The sequence below is a fragment of the Trachymyrmex septentrionalis genome, unplaced genomic scaffold (assembly GCF_001594115.1).
Source record: "Trachymyrmex septentrionalis isolate Tsep2-gDNA-1 unplaced genomic scaffold, Tsep1.0 scaffold38, whole genome shotgun sequence".
Classification (NCBI taxonomy): domain Eukaryota; kingdom Metazoa; phylum Arthropoda; class Insecta; order Hymenoptera; family Formicidae; genus Trachymyrmex; species Trachymyrmex septentrionalis.
In genome coordinates, this window is record NW_017305547.1 from 97,819 (window position 1) to 115,283 (window position 17,465).

The 17,465-nt window shown below is 33.6% G+C and overlaps 1 protein-coding gene across 1 annotated transcript in view; it reads left to right on the forward strand.

Moving 5' to 3' along the window:
* The window catches only part of LOC108750891 (patched domain-containing protein 3), a 28,740-nt gene extending 19,293 nt beyond the window's left edge, over positions 1-9,447 (forward strand). The window contains exons 3-9 of the mRNA XM_018490730.1: positions 265-475; positions 597-782; positions 1,852-2,195; positions 3,826-4,026; positions 4,237-4,368; positions 4,896-5,209; positions 7,248-9,447. Coding sequence (XP_018346232.1) covers positions 265-475; positions 597-782; positions 1,852-2,195; positions 3,826-4,026; positions 4,237-4,368; positions 4,896-5,209; positions 7,248-8,795 — 2,936 coding nt within the window. The 3' untranslated portion in view covers positions 8,796-9,447. The remainder of the gene's footprint in view (positions 1-264; positions 476-596; positions 783-1,851; positions 2,196-3,825; positions 4,027-4,236; positions 4,369-4,895; positions 5,210-7,247) is intronic.
* Positions 9,448-17,465: the final 8,018 nt, after the last annotated feature.

Consider the following 17,465-nt stretch of genomic DNA (forward strand, 5'->3'; position numbering starts at 1 on the left):
AAGTACTCGAAGCAATCATAACTTTCAATGTTAAAAATCTCTCAAGAGTTTATTGTTATTTTTTAAAAATAATATTTATTTTAGATAAACTTTCTTTAACTTTCTTAGTCTACACTACAAAATATTTTTATGATTAGATTTCCTATCAACTTTTTATCTTCGCCGCTTTTATGGGAAAGTAACAGAGAAGCCAATCTGATTTGCTATCACCGGAAGAATAGCTTGCCTTCCTGGTTGGTTAGTGATCGATTAAATCTGTTGCAGGCCGATTCGGTCATGTAATCGTGATTCCCAAGGATGGCGGGACTAATATGCTGAAGAGCGCGATTTGGCAGGAGCTGAGGGAGCTCGACTGGTTAGTTAGGAACGTCACGGCGAAGTACGAGGACGAAGAATTTATCTATGACCAAATTTGTGCACGATGGCTCGACCAGTGTTTCACCAACGACATCCTAAATCTTCATCACATAATAAAGTACGCGAGACGAATGAAAGAAAAGAAATAAACGATAACGCGTGAAGAAGTGGAACGCGTTTAAAAAATGCGTTCGTTAATTCGCGTCGAGTTTCTCAAATGGAGCCTTAAACTTTTTCAGGGAAGTAGAGAGGCGAGAGCTAAATCTGACGTTTCCGGTGATGTTCAATCCGGTCACCTGGGACGCTCATCTGTTTCCGGTATTCTTCGGCGGAAGCGTCGTCAATAATGATTTCATCGTAGAATCGGCGCCCTCGGTGCAGCTCGCCTACTTCATCACCGTCGACAGTCCACGACAGGATGCAATGTAAGTCCACCGATCACGTTTGCAAACACGTCGAAACTCGCTGATGGAATTGGTCCAGTTATTTCAATCACACACAACAGCAACCTCAAACGTAACGTTGTTTACCGACATGGGAGTGCTCGAAATTTCATCAAAGATATATGCTTTATGCATACGAATATTGTAGAATCCGCGAATTTTATATTGTCGCGCTCAAAAATAATACCGATAGCAATTTTCTATAAATTTCAATATCTCGATATGATTTTATTGTGAAAAACTAAAATCTTATTAAAATAAAACTAAAATACAATATATAAAAATTTAAAAAATTCGTAATCTAATTTTTATATTTTTCATTTTTGTCACGTAGAACTGCATAATGTGTTTTTACACCGGAAAAAATATTAAATTTGAATAAATATTTGTTTCAATAGTTCTAAATAAATGTTTACTTAAATATATATTTATGATACAAAAAAAAACCAGTTTGATTTAACTGTCATTTTTTATTGAGTAAAAAATTTAGTAAAAATTGAGTTTTTATTTACTATAATTAAATGTATACTTAATGCTATTTAAAGGAATATTAAGGCTAAGCTAAGTAAATTTCTTTCAGTGTATAAAAATTATGATTCAAAATTTTTTAACGTTTATAATAATCAACCATGCTCGTGTGTGTAAGTGGTATCTCATTAATTCACCACATGGTCGCCAGTCGGACATCACCAATTGAATCATCTACTGCTATCAACGGCGTCCGCGCAAATAATAAGAGTCTGATTCATCCGTGACCATATTATATTGATTGCCTATTGTTATCGTTAAAGATGGTAAAGCACATGTATATTGATGTAGCCATTGTTTCGGATATATTTTAATCGTGAATCGAGTGAAATTAATTTCGTAAAGTACTTAGGAAGTTAAATTTTAGAAAGGAAATAAAATCAAGATTCAATAAAATCTACATAATTTTCCGGCTAAATTTTTCATGATATCTAACGCGTTTTACGGACACGACAGAAGTCTTTAGTATATTCTTCAAGATTCTTCAACATTAATTAATTTCTTTTCCAATTTATCAAATTAGCGGCGCTGCTTGGGAAGAGGCTTTTCTGGATGTCGTCGGCAAGGCCGAGGATGAAGGTGCATTTAAGCATATTAGCATCGCGAGATTCGCCTCGAGGACCCTCGAACTGGAGCTCGAGGCCAACACGAAGACGATCGTGCCGTATTTCACCAGCACGTTCGTCATAATGGCCCTGTTCTCAGTCGTGACGTGCATGATGACCGATTGGGTGCGCAGCAAACCTTGGCTTGGTCTTCTAGGCAACATCTCTGCCGCCATGGCGACAGTCGCAGCTTTTGGATTGTGCATCTATCTGGGGATCGACTTCATCGGTCTTAATCTTGCCGCGCCATTCCTCATGATAGGTGAGCTGCGATGGATATTGTTTCAATATTTCTATGAAAAAAGCGAGCTAATCTTTCAGTATAAAATAATTAATGTAAATGTACGCAGTTTTATATTTTAATATAGTTGCAATATATTTTAGAAATCTGACTGTAAGTTCTTTCATTATTAATTAACAATATTTTTAATCCTTTATGGAAGAAATTTTTATTGTATGTGTTTTTTATTTTACCAAAATAAAATTATTCCGAATTCATCAGATTTTTTTTTATAAATTTGGAACACTATATATGTAATTCGTTCACTATGGTTATCGTTACTTCGTAAACTTTTATTGCCTCGGAAATTTGTTACAATCGATATTTAAATTGATACCTGGCCTATAAGTTGAGTAATGAAAATAACGTCCTAAGCTTCGCCTTTTTTGCAATATTATGCCGTAATCTTCCGTCGCGTCTGTAGAAACACTCGTGTTCTTGATAAGCATGTTAACTCGCACCGTCTGGTGCATACGAGCGAAATAAACGAACTATGATTTATGTGAAAAGCGGAAGTTGTCTTTTCCCTTTCGACGTCGCGCTTGCCTGCGTTCGACGCCGAGCGAAGTTAGTCTTTAGCAATAATAATAGCTTTATTCGATCCAATCGACCGACCGCAATTCTCAAAATGACAATTATTCTCTTTCATCCAAAATAAGGCATATATTGTCTGATTTAATTTGATTAATAAAATTAAAGTTCGAGTAAAATAGAGTGGAGACGATTTCTGGAATTTTCGAAAGTCGATCAATTTACTTCTTGTGATAAAATTGAAAAATTTGAATAAATTAATAAACTCACTGAGATCATTAAAAAAAAATACTTAATAAATTATAAATATTTATAATTTTATTATAAAAAGTTTTAAATAGATAAAATAGAATTAAATTAAATATCTCTGATGGAAGAAGCGTCATATGATAAGCATCTTCATTAGTCACAAATAATTACATATCGTTTTAATGAAGCTTTCAATACAAATGAGAAATACATTGTCCCGCGGTTTTGATTTATCACGAAGAATACGTTTTCTATTATTATTTATGTTCTCTGAGAAATTGGACGTGACACGTGAAGACAGACGTGACATCCAACCGAAGAATCGGCGGTGATAAATTTTCAAAAAATATTGACTGTATTTAAAAAATGCATTAATTACTTTAAACAACATTATTTTTCTTGGAAAAGCACTTACAATTAACAGTTCTATCGCATGCAAAGAAACAGTTTGACGTCTTTCAGAATTACATATTGGATAATATGAGAGAAATTTGTAAAAAATTCAATAGAAAAATTCGTACAACTTAAAAAATGATAAAAAAGGAAATTTAAAAAATATACATTTAATAAGTTTAAAATCTAAGTCTTGAAATTACACATTGGATAATAAAATTTGATAATTTGGTAATTGAAATTCGTAAAGAATTTGTGCTATAAAAAAATTGTAAGATTTAAAAGAATGATGAAATTAAAGAAAACAATTATTCTTTAAAGACACACATTAATAAATTTAAAGTTTAATAAGTTTAAAGTTTATTTTTCCTTTGCATAACTCAAATTGCAAGAAATTGTAATTGTCGATTGAGTGTAAATCATGCCTTTTTAATTACAGGAATAGGGATCGACGATACTTTTGTCATGCTAGCAGCTTGGAGAAGGACGAGTATCTCCAAACCAGTACCCGAAAGAATGGCGGCGACATTGAGCGAGGCTGCCGTTTCCATTACCATCACGTCCTTGACGGATATGATATCTTTTTTCATTGGCATCTTGTCGCCCTTCCCTTCGGTTCAAATTTTTTGCATTTATTCAGGTACAACATGTTCGAATAAATCAAATTTTTTATTTAAGTAAATTATTTAAAAGTTAATATTACATTTTATTAAAGATAAATTATACGAACGTAATAAGATAGTAAAAAGAAATAATATAGTATTTAGAAAGTTTATCCACAACTTTCTGATATGTATATTTGAATTCGTAAAATTTTTATTATTAATATTAAATACGCATTAATTGACAGGTTTTGCGGTGGTTTTCACTTTCCTGTTTCACATAACGTTCTTCAGCGGGTGTGTGGCGTTAAGTGGTTATTGCGAACAAAGAAATTTGCACAGTGTTATCTGTTGCAAAGTGCAGCCGCTATCTAAATCCAGTAAGTATTGCAATTGTTACATCTACAGAAATATAATTTTATCTATTTCACGTCGTATTGTATTTAAATCTTCTTACAAAACCATTATTATTTATGGTATGATGGTAATTCTCGGCAATTTATTAATTTCTAATTCTAATTACTCGCAAATGCTAATTTCTTGTAAATTTACAATTGTTTTCTCTTGCTGTGGGTCATTGTTATTCACTACCGTTCGAAATCTCGTTACGTCTGCGTGACGTATCGATGTTACATCAACGGACAGACATGCGTTACGTTCGAAAACCGTTAATTCGTTAGATCATACGGTATTATGTAAAGGAAAGAGTCTGCTTTCTCTGTATTCTTTTTTCGAAACATTGTCACTCCAACGACTGTAAACTGCCGAAAAAGAAAACATTAATATTGCTTCGGCTTTATGCGCGGATTATAATATTATATTATGCAACGTACTTTAGAATCAGCGGAACTACAACAAACAATGTCTTTTTTAACTGAATTATTTTAAATGACATATATTATTTCAGCTCATCGATCGTGGTTGTACAGAGCGTTGTGTTCTGGCGGGATTGATCCTGACAATCCTGACAATCCGATCGACAATCCCGAGCACGGATGCATGACTTGGTTCCGCGATTATTTGGCAGCTGCGCTGAATTATACTCCTGTGAAAGCGATTATCATCATCATTTTTATATGCTATCTTGTCGGCGCACTTTACGGACTTACGAATCTTAAGGAGGGCCTCGATCGACGCAAACTTTCCAAGGAAGATTCCTACTCGATCGCCTTTTACGACCGCGAGGATTATTATTTCAGAGAATTTCCTTATAGGATACAGGTAGATATATTCGCAAATTTCGTTTCGAAAGTTATAAAACTCGCAAGGCGCTCGAAATACAAATTTTTCAATTGCTTATTATATATGCAATTTTTTCAAAATCTTTTAATATATAGTTATATTTCATTATCGAATATTATCTGTTTAAATATCTGAAAACTATATACTAAATACCAAAAAAATTGCGAAAAAATTAAATACTGTAATATGATACATAAAAAAGATTTGTAATTTGACATCTCGATTGATCAACAGTTTTATTGACTAATGCAAAATAATCGTGTTTTTATAACCGCGATAGCTTTCATTACTTTTTGTTTCTTGAAGTTTCAGTCTATATATATATATATATATTTAGAGATATCCGGTTTTCGTGCATGCGAACTCGCGAATGATATTTCCTCATAAGCGCAAAAAAAGAAACACGTTCGGAAGAACGGAGTGCGTTACGCTTGAAACTGCCACGCATAATCCGGTACGCGCAATTATGTCACGTGCTCTCCGACACGATGCGATATCGTGCAAACAACTTTCTCCGGTTGGCTAGTGTGAACCTCAGAGAAGAAAAGCAATGTCCGTTACATCACGATTCTTCAAACCGATCAACTAGAAAGAAAGACTAACTAAATCGGAGAGACCCCTACTTATTTACTTGAACCACGTGACGTCAAATAATTTTACGCCGACATTTAAACTCGTACACACATCCCTTTCTCTGTTTTATTTCTAACATTTCAACCTTCTAATAAAATTTCTAATAAAGTGATTACGAGAAACCCCGGAAGATATTTTACTAATGCGATAACTTTGAGATTTTATTATTCATGTTTAGAATCATATTAAATGTATTTTTAACATTATTTTCAAATATAACGTATTATTAATCTAGTTTTTATTATTTATTGTTTTTATTGTCTTCACAAATGCGAATTAAATCAATTAAATAATAATAATAATAATAATAATAATATCAATGTAGGTGTTTAAATTTACTTTAAGTAACGACATAATTTTATTTCGCATTTTTTTTTTGTGTATATCAATATATAATATTTTCTAAGTTTTTTCATTGCTTTCATTATATTATACGATAAGCGGATAAAAGTATAAATAAAATTCTATCCTAAGTTTTAACATGAATCGCGTTGTTTGACTTAAATTAAACATATATTTAAAAACGTGATAGTAAAAAAATATATTCCGAAAGATACATCAGTTTGTCACGAAACAGTTTCCTGTAGCCTCTGTGATTGTTTCAACTAGATAAGTGAATATTTCATAATTTCCTCCGTCTTCGAAGGGCGATTTCAATGCGTTTTAAGCGCGCTTCTTTGTACGACGTTGAGATCTCTTTCTCCGATGAAATAAAATTGTGAATGCATCGAGAGAGAGAGATATGATCGTAGACTAAGAATTTCACTGAGACCTTTTCTCCCCCGTCGCGTTAGTTCGATACATTGTAGTGAAAGTACGTTTCTCGAAGATGGTTTCGCGCTATCGCGTTTCCTCGCGATATTAATAACGTCCCGACATCATGAGCCGTCAAGTTCCGATGACTGCGCGGAAACGTCATTCGCTGAGAAACTACTGTCACGATGAACTCTTAATAACGACGTACAACGTAATTGGATCCGCTCGCGAAACGTTTCATGTCGAAATATACGTATGTCAACGTGCTGAGATCAAACAAATTGCATAATCGCGACAAAACGTGACATTGCGGCTTTGCGTGGCCCGAGAAGAAGCGGGACTACACTTTCTCGAAATTACTTTCACGGGGATACCGCAGGAATTCCCGAAAAGATCTGACCGACGTATAATACATTCTCCGCGATATTATTTTACTGTTACTTTTACCACTTTTATGAATTGCAAAATAGGAAAAGAACGAAAAATTACAGTGATTATAAAGATTGAATGTACAAAAAAGTTATTCAGTTTTTCCTTGTAGAAGATTTGTTTGCGATTTTCAGTTTGATATGAAAAAAATCACTCCTAAAAAATACATTTTACAATTCATTTTCGTCATTTTTTTTAGGTTGTAATATCCGGTGAATACGACTACAGTGATCTAGTGATTCAGGAGCAAATAGAGAACTTGACGAGCAGTCTCGAAGCGAGTAAGTACATCAGTGCTCCTGTTTACACCGAGAGCTGGCTCCGTAGCTTCATCAGCTACGTAACACGCAATCAGGACTATCTGAACGCGAGCATCTCAGACGAGCACAACTTCATCAAGAATCTCAAAGAGCTCTGGCTCTTTCCTAACAGCGCCTTCTCTCTGGACGTTAAGTTCGACGACACGAACGAAAAAATCGTGGCGAGCCGGTTCCTGATACAAGCGGTGAATGTGAGCGGTACCAATCAAGAGAAAGACATGGTGAAGGAACTACGTGGCATATGTGCGGCATCGCCGCTCAATGCGAGCGTGTTCCACCCGTACTTCGTGTTCTTCGATCAATTCGAGCTGGTAAGACCGACCAGCATTCAGTGCATGATATTCGGGGCGCTCGTGATGATGCTCATCAGCTTCATCTTTATCCCGAACATCTTCTGCTGCCTGTGGGTTGCCTTCTGTATCGTATCGATCGAGCTAGGAGTTGCCGGTTATATGGCGCTGTGGGACGTTAATCTTGATAGCATCTCTATGATCAATCTGATCATGTGCATTGGCTTCAGCGTCGACTTCACTGCGCACATCTGTTACGCTTATATGCGATCGAAGCAGCCGCGGGCGGAGGATCGAGTCAAGGAAAGCCTATACAGTCTGGGTCTGCCGATCGTTCAGGGAGCCGCCTCGACGATACTCGGCTTAATGGCCCTCCTATTGGCCGGTACCTATATCTTCCTGGTATTCTTCAAGATGGTCTTCCTCGTGATCTTCATTGGCGCCATGCACGGTATGTTCTTGCTGCCGGTGTTGCTGTCCCTCTTCGGGCCTGGTATCTGCGGCGGTGAGAACGAGTCTGATGAAGCGGAAAATACGAAGAATAGCACGCAGGAGAAGGAACTGCAGGCGAGCAAGCTGCAACTGCAACAACAGCAGCAGAAGCAACAGTCGTCCTACGTGATCCCGCTTCCTCATCTAGTCTATTATGGTCCGGGCGACATCAAGCCACTCCAGGATAGTCCCGCGATAAGTATGGCGGTGTTCGAGGAGAGGGATCCCGGTTTGGGTACCAGCGAGGATAGCAACTCGACCGAGAGCGGTTCTTCGCAGAGCAGGAGGCGCCAGTGCAAGTCTCCTCAGGAGCAGCCTCAGGAGCAACAGGACCAGCAGTCGAATCAAATCCGTCACGATATGTGGAGGAGATCCATCGGCGTCCTGTACGGACTGTCACAGTTTCAGTCCGCGAGCGGCGAACCCCAGCATCCAGCGCCGGACTATCCCGGCGCCGAAACGCAACTGCGAGATTCGGGCGAGGACAATGGTCCGCGAACGGCCAACGTTCCTTGCTTAGGACCTCCTTACGTTGTGTATCGCCACTCGAATCAGTTACCGTGCGATTACAGACGCAGTAGATCTTATCACAATCTGCAGTATCCTGCATCAACGCGGCATTTTACGGATCCCAGGTATCCTTAGAAGAAGTCGCGAGGGAATAGTGTGAAAGATACATATTATCGACGCGATATGGGAGATCCCTCAAATTCAGTCTCTTGAAGCAGGACTATACTAACAATTTTGAGAAGAAAGAACGGTAATATTAAAATCATCTCAAGAAAAGATCGACATCGAGCCCACAGCAATCATAGTATCCAAAAATACTGCATCAATTATTCTGATATATTCTACTTTTAATTCTATTTCAGAGTTTCAAAATCATATCTTCAGAGAGAGAATCTCAGGAAATATCAAGCTTGAAATACGTAAATTCGAATACGTAAAATATCTCCTATATATAATTGATTAATTTCTCCCAATAATGTCTTCTATTCTTATTCTCGACGAACGGCCAGTAAATTTTGTAAACGTTCGTTAAGCATTACGAGTAATTAATATTGGGAGGTATTGTGTTTTGAATTTTAATTCTGTAAGATAACTGTAATTGTAGTGATGTTCGATTACATGAGTTTTGTGTGACCATGATAAAGCAAAGAAAAGAAAAGCAAATAGAAAGGAAACGACATTTTATGCAAACACTAACTGAGAATGTCCGAGTTGCGATTCATTTCAAGAGCCTGAAATTCAAGAGGACTTTACTCTCAAACAGCGGAAGTAAGGAAATGAACCGAGTATAGGATTTGTGTAATAAATTTTTTCAACTCTTTTCTAACAAATAGAATCTCAATTAAATTTAAATTTTGTTGTGCATCTAAATTTTCTCTTAAATCATATAATAGATAGAAAAAAAAAGGTAAATAAATAATAATGATCTATTAATATGTGATTAATGAATAAATATGAAAATGCAGTAAAAAAGAACTCTCAAGGTACAAAATGATATTAATTATACACTTTCTTTACATTTTAACGCTGCCAAAAATATTAATTTTATATACGAAGCTGAAAAAGGTGCCGCTGAATGAGAATTAATAATGTGATTTCGAAGACTTTTTGTCCAGTAGTGCTTGTTTACTACGAAATTTAGTGGTGAAAAAACGAAGTTATTGAAGTTGTGTGTCACTACGTTCGTACATACGGGGTATCTTATATACGATATGGAAGCTTGAACATTACTTGAGGAACGAACTGTCGTATAGAATGCTCCAAAAAATCAGTTGCAATTATATATATTTAACGACATTATTTCTTTAAGAAGACATATGAGGAACGCCGATACTTCATTATAACGAAGAGAAAGCAGATCTATCAATTTTCAAATCTCTAAAGATTTGTGGATCATTGAATTTCTGCTTCTTCGGAGGAAGTTTTCTGTATCGTTTGTTATCGTATGTGTTTGGCCATTTAATTCCGTTTTATCTGACGTGGCAATATAAATATAAAAAAAGATTATATACGATTGCGTGCGTCTAATCATTCTACATGTACGACGAGAATACGGGCCTAGCATTAAGTGTTAAATTTTAAGTCATACTTGAATCCCGGATTCTTAGATCCTGGGATCCTTGCAATAATCTGCCGATCCGTTTTCTCCCTCCGCTGTTATAGGGTGCGTTCCAAGTTACGCATGAAACGCATGAAGTGCATGATGATATTATTTTATCTTTCTTTTTTATTTGATAAACAAATAATGCATTATACTTCATGCGTAACTCAGAACGCACTCATAGATTCTAGATATAATTTTACGTTGGCGTATCGCGCTCTTCGCAGCCAAAGGGTTAGCTCTCGTAGCACTCGTATTGTGCAATGTCCTATACGCAAAGGGCAAAGCACTGATACGAGAGGGTAGTGCCGGGACAATGTTGCTGGCATCAGGTTTAAGTTAGTCATTAAGAATAGCTCAAATCGAAAGCGATAATATTATATATATACATGTTTATATATATGTAATATATATGCTCAATATCAATCAAAACTATAATATATATCCCGCGATATATCAGACATACCGATCGGCGCATGATAGGGAAAAAAGTAAGAAAAACACAAATTAATACTACACATTTAGACTACAAATTAATCTTATAATAGATTATTATCTGATTAATATTTTATAATAAATAAAGCGCAAAATTTTAAAAAATGTAACGCAGATTAAAAAAAATATGATGTTCAAAAAATATGAATAGGTCTGAAAATTAATTTATCGGTTTTAAATTATGTCTATACCGTAAAAAGCAGCAGATAATCTCAAAAATTTAAGATTATTACTTAAAGGAATCGTATCAAAAATTGTCGAAATTTAGGTTTTATTTTTAAAATTTTTAATTGTTAATATAAAAGAAATTCTAAAACATATTTATCGTGCATCAAGTTAACATGTGCTTTAATAGCACGTTTATTTTAAGCAATGAACGGCATTTTGCGGCATTATTTTGATTAGTGTAAAATAAATAAATTCGTTCTTAAAATCTATTTATACGTAATACATATTGAACATTAATTCGAACCTAAAAGTACAAATTTAATATAAAATGCTTTGTTTCTTGTTAAATATTAAATAGATAATAATATATTGAAAGTATTAGTTTTAATCAATTTTTTCTTTATCCTTACACGGCGACGTATCAATTGTTCAGTAAGCGTGCCTTAAACGATTGACACATTGTCGTATAATAAGTAATTCAATTTGGCAAGTAATTTGAGTAAGTCAAAAGAAAATTAATTATAAGACGAAAAGTTCTATTCTATCTTTCAAGCAAGTGTACTCCAAATTTTAGCATTAAGAAGTTGTTTCTTATTTGTGTGTAAAATATTTAATAAAAAAATTATTGATTATTTCATTTTATATAGATTCTTTACTTTTAATCCTTAATAACATTTTATAGAAACAATTATTGAAAAATCGCTCTTAATCATCTTCTAATGGAGTACCTTGCGTAGTATGATTGAAACTGTGATCTACAAAGGAATAGCTAGGTGAAAATAATTAAGCAAGACAGGACGCACGCTTCGCGATTCGGATAATACATTCGTATACGCGAATAAACAGCTTAATCGCTGTAAGAATTTGTTGCATTTCCGTTTCTTCTAAATTTTGCAAAATCAGTGGTAAACACAAATTCTCGTTTTTTTTTTGCACAACTTGGGAAATCATCGCTATATCTATTTTTGCGCGAATTTGTCAGTGCAATTATCGTGCAATCAATCCATATAATAATCAAGAATGACCATAAGCTTTCTAATGTAAGAAATTTTCTCCTCTTTATTAATGTTTTTTCACGCGCTTTTAAATGCGTATATTTTATTGACTTCTTTTCTGATCATATCAAAAACAGTGAAGATATTTACATAAACTATTAGCGATTTAAAATTTTCGAATTTATTTTTATTTTCTCATAGTCACTATATTTTATTTACAGCCAATATATCTAAAGATACTTCACGAGTAAATACTCAATTGTAATTAAATATAAAGTATATGATTCTGAGATTGCTTGAATTTTAATTCGGAAGAAATAAATTTAACGTTTGTAAAGTCAATCTCCATTTTTGAAATTTAAGGGAAATTTAGAAAGTTTCTCAAACTAAATTTTTTTTATTAATTTTTTTTAATACACACACACACGCACACACACACACACACACACACATATACACACACATATATATATTAGACTGACAAGCAAGATTCAAAGCGTTCCAATGGATTGTTGTCCCCTGAAATTATCTGTTCATTCAGAACAAGATTCAGTTGGAATTTTCCTGGGACCTCTTATAGGATCTTTAAAAGTTTCATTTAATGGGTTTATAAAAAACTAGTTTTTAAGGATAGACAAATTTTCTTACGAGTGCTAAAGTATATCGTTTAGTGGTTTTGACATCCTCTAATCAATTCGACAACAAAAAAACTCTTTATTAGAAAAAGAAATGAGTACATAATACAAAAAAATATATAATTTAATAAATCGAAATAAATTACATATACCAAATAAGGACAAAAATAGAAATGTAATTTTAATGGAATTATAATTGGTCATCCAAATAATTTATATATTATCGAAAATTTTTATAATAAATACATTAGGTATGAATTATTTGGATCACCAATTATGATTTTATTGAAATTTGATTGATATATGTTTATTTCAATTAATTAAATCGTATTTTTTTGTATTATGTACTCATTTTACTCAGTGTACTCACTTTCTATTATGATAAAGAGTTTTTCCAATAAATACTTTTTTTATTGTCAAATTGAGGCATTTGATTTGAGGATATCAAAACCACAAAGCAATATACTTTGGATTTAAAAAAAAATTTTTTCTGTTCTTAAAAAACATTTTATAATCCAGTTAAATGTAACTTTTCAGACCTTGTAGAAGGTCTGAAAAATTCTGAATTTTGAGTAAACAGACCTACAATTTGAAAGGAGTAACGACCCATTTGAACGCTTGGAACCATGCTAAAATCGACTTTGATCTCGAAATTTGGTCATTTTTTTTAATTGGGCTGCGTTTCTTAAGATGTATATTGTAGACCTAATTGAATTATTGTATTGTGTTCAGCGACCAAAAAAGCATATACATAGTACTATATTTAAAATCCGGATTAAGTCATTTTTATGTTAAATCAAATATGTATTAAGGAAAACCGAAACTTTGATTTAAAAATCATTCACTAGCGAACTCTGAATTTTAATATTTTTAAATAAAAATTTATGAATATTCTTTTGACATGAAACTTTTGAGCTAAGAGATTAAAAAAAAAATTTTTTCTTGTCAGTCTAATATATAAATATACATAAAATATTCATATAACTAAATTTAAATAGTATGAATATAATCTAAAGAATGCCGAAAAGATGTACAAATTTTGAAGAAAACTTTTATAGCATTTTTTAAACGTTTTTTAACATGCGGTTTAGAAATTTCTATTTTTAGAAATTTATACAATCATTCTTCTTAATAATATAAATATTAATATAACAGATGTTTGTACAAATTATGTAACGTTTGCGAAATTTTAATAAAGAACTCGAAAATTCCGAAACAACTGTTAGTTGTATCACCGAAATACTTGAAAGCACTAATACGACAATATTTATTTTAAGGCCGAATAATGAACAAAGATATACGTGGGAGAATATATTTAAAAAATCTTGCGGTCAATGGTGTACAGATAAATATATTCCTTATTTCGCGGTTTGCAGCGTGCATGTGTTTTCATATTTATGAATGCGAAAGAGAGAGTGGTATGAGTAAAATGATATTGTAGCTAATGGCAAACAGTCTGTTGCCGTTAGAAAAAAAAGCGCAGGAAATATATTCTGACAATGATCTTTTAAATGTGTGTCAACATTTTTTACTCTTTCCAAAACCTTTATTCTTCTTTGACTAAATAAGATTTATTGTCACACTTAGATATAAGATTATTATTTATCCAATTATTTGACACAATAATGATATTTAATATTTTCTCATAAAAGAACTTAAATTGAAATATTTTTTGACAATTTTAATATCTAAATACTAGATTACATTTTTATTTATTGAAATAATTGTTATTAAATCGATCTCTTGAAGTTAATTATAAATTAAATTATTTAATTATTACAACTTTCTGACTCACCATGCGTAATGGGAGGAGTTATTCTACCATGTAGCTATGATGATACTATAACACAAGATTCTATTTAAACTCAAAATAACATTATAAAAAATGATTTTTACGTGCATTAAATTTCTTATTTATCTTTTAATTAGATATTCATTATATAAACTTGTCCCTCAATTTACGTAGAATATTCATTCTATGTAGACTTTTCTTACGGGGTCGAGAATCACATATAATAAAATATAATAAATCCCTAATGAAAATAAAAATCGGAGTGTAAATCGGATGTAATTGGAAAGTAACAAAAGTGTAAACGAAACTCCTAGAAGACGAAAATTGGAACAATTATACATATATTATAATATCTATAATATCTATAATGATTAGCATGTCGTGTGTGCGAAGCTGAGTGTGCATATCTCATTTGGTAGCTAAAGGTTCATTTATATGCAAGCGTCAAACAGCGGAAACGGCAACTAATCAGCTAGGCGATACGAATGGTATAAAAAATATTTTTTCGTAACTGCAAAAAATCGCCTCGTTAATCGGTTGCTGCTTCCGCTGCTTGACGCTTGTATGTGAATGCACCTTAACTTTATCTAAAGAAGATTTCAGCCACAGTTTCTTATAGAATTCAAAAAAATGTACATAGTTCTATACAGAGTTCTGACGCTTAACATTGTTATTTTGATTTTTAAATAACTTTTTTCCCTAAAAAATAATCTTTACGAGAACGAAGATGAAACGCTGTTTTAAAGAGTTCTGTTAGTTTTATGGTACTTTTTATACAGTTCTGAATGTATATTCTACCGCTTTCCGAAGAGTTCTGATTATTTTAATTATTTATTAATTTTTTATACAATGTTTAATGCCCGTAAAAGGCACTTTTAAGGAGATATAAGACTTCCACATTTTGTGCACACGAAGGCGCATTTCTAATAAAAAGTGAGTGGAAGTTAAGTTCCCATAATTATAAAAGTTTATGGTGATAATGCTCCTTCCGATAAAACATGCAGAGAATGGTTTCGACGCTTTAAAAGTGGTGATTTTGATGTGGAGGACAAAGAGCGTTCTGGACGGCCAAGAGCATTTGAAGACGAAGAATTACAGGCATTGGTAGATGAAGACCCATATCAAACGCAAAAACAACTTGCAGAAGCATTAAATTGTGCTCAATCTGTTATTTCCGATCGTTTGAAAGCCTTGGGAAAGGTCTACAAGGAAGGAAAATGGGTCTCATATAAATTGAAGCCAAGAGACATTGAAAGGCGAAAAACCATCTGCAAAATTCTGCTTGCTAGGCAACAAAGAAAGGGGTTTTTACACCGAATTGTGACTGACGATGAAAAGTGAATCTATTTCGATAACCTCAAATGCCGAAAAACCATTTGCGATCCAGACCAACTATCGATATCGATGCCAAAACGGAATATCCGGAAAGAAGGCAATGCTCTGTATTTGGTGGGATCAGAAGAGTGTAGTGTATAACGAGCTGTTGAAATCTGGTCAGTCAGTCATAGGGGATCTCTACTAAGAACAAATTATCCGTTTGAGCCGAGCATTGCACGGAAAACGACCAGAATATGAAAGCATAAAATGATTTTGCTTCATGACAACGCTCGGCTTCACGTCACAAAACTTGTCAAGGAAACTTGTTAGAAACACTTCGCTGGGAAGTGCTATCTTATGCGGTTTACTCATCAGACTATGCCCCTTCCGACTATTGTTTCGACCAATGACACACGCAGAACACTTCAATTCTTATGAAGATGTCGGAAAATGGGTCTCTGAGTGGATAGCCTCCAAAGATGAGTCATTCTTTCGCTTATTGCCCGAAAGATGGGAAAAAATCATCGCTAACGATGGACAATATTTTGATTGAGGTATATTTTCATTTTGTTTTTTAAATAAAACTATATTTTTTGTAAAAAAACGGACGGAACTTTCCGATTGACCTAATACATACATGTAACCTGTAATCATCTGTGAGTCAGTACTTCCAACTTTTCCCGCAAGTCGTGATGGCACCAAAATCACATCTGTCGAATTTTCTATGAGTTTTCCTACATCGTGTTTCAAGCCCACTTTTCTCATGACCGGACTCTTGAATTTGATCTCCACGTGGGTTCCGTTCGTAACAGTACGCGAAATAGAGAAGTTATTTTGTAATTTATTTTAAGATACCCATAATTGCGAATTACTTTATCACGTATTATCTGGTATATCGTCGTCTGAATACATAAAACGAATAACATTGCGATAATGAATGATAATGAGCAATTAAGAAAGAGGAAACGAACAATTGAGGAGCCGGGATTGAACTCTAATAACATATCTTATCAGGAATACGCCACGAGGATGTTCTTAGAACAATGTTCAAAGAACACTGGTCCTCAGGACGTCTCCTGTGCGCTGTGCCCAGCGAATGATCATTTTAGGTAAGTCCTCTTATAGGTATAAATCGAAAATAGATGAATTCAGGGATGGCATGCAAAAACTCGAGAAGTTCGACCCAGGAACAAAACCAAAAGCAAACGCTGTACGTTTTGTTTCACGCCCGATGCAAAAGTAAATGATTAAGATTTTGTTCTGAGAATCGAAAATATAAATATATCGAAAAGAATTTTATTTTCACCTCTAGTGTGAAAATATGTCAGTAACAAAACATTTAATTTTGTCACAAGCCACGCATAATTAGATGCGTTCGGCAATGTAAATCTGAAATGCGAGCTAGCACATGGCGAGTTTGATCACGTAATCTTCGAACAATCCGAGTGCCAAGAATTAATTCCAGAACTGTAAACTGTACTTTAAGGTTAGATTATATAATAAAATTGTTTATTTTTATAAAATAAATAAAATACTCTATTAATTGAAAATTTCTTTCGCTTTACTAAAAACAGATTGTTACTTTTAAGAAAACACACCTTGCGTATGCGTCTGCTACATTTATGTGTAACGATCTATTTTTAGTATACAAGACTATTATCAGTTTCTATTAAAGCGAAAAAAAATTTCAATTAATGGGATATTTTTATTTATTATAATTGAGATTGATTATTTAAATATTGAGATATAAGCAATTAAAAATTGCATATTTTATTATTATGTCGCCTGGATCTCTTGCATTCC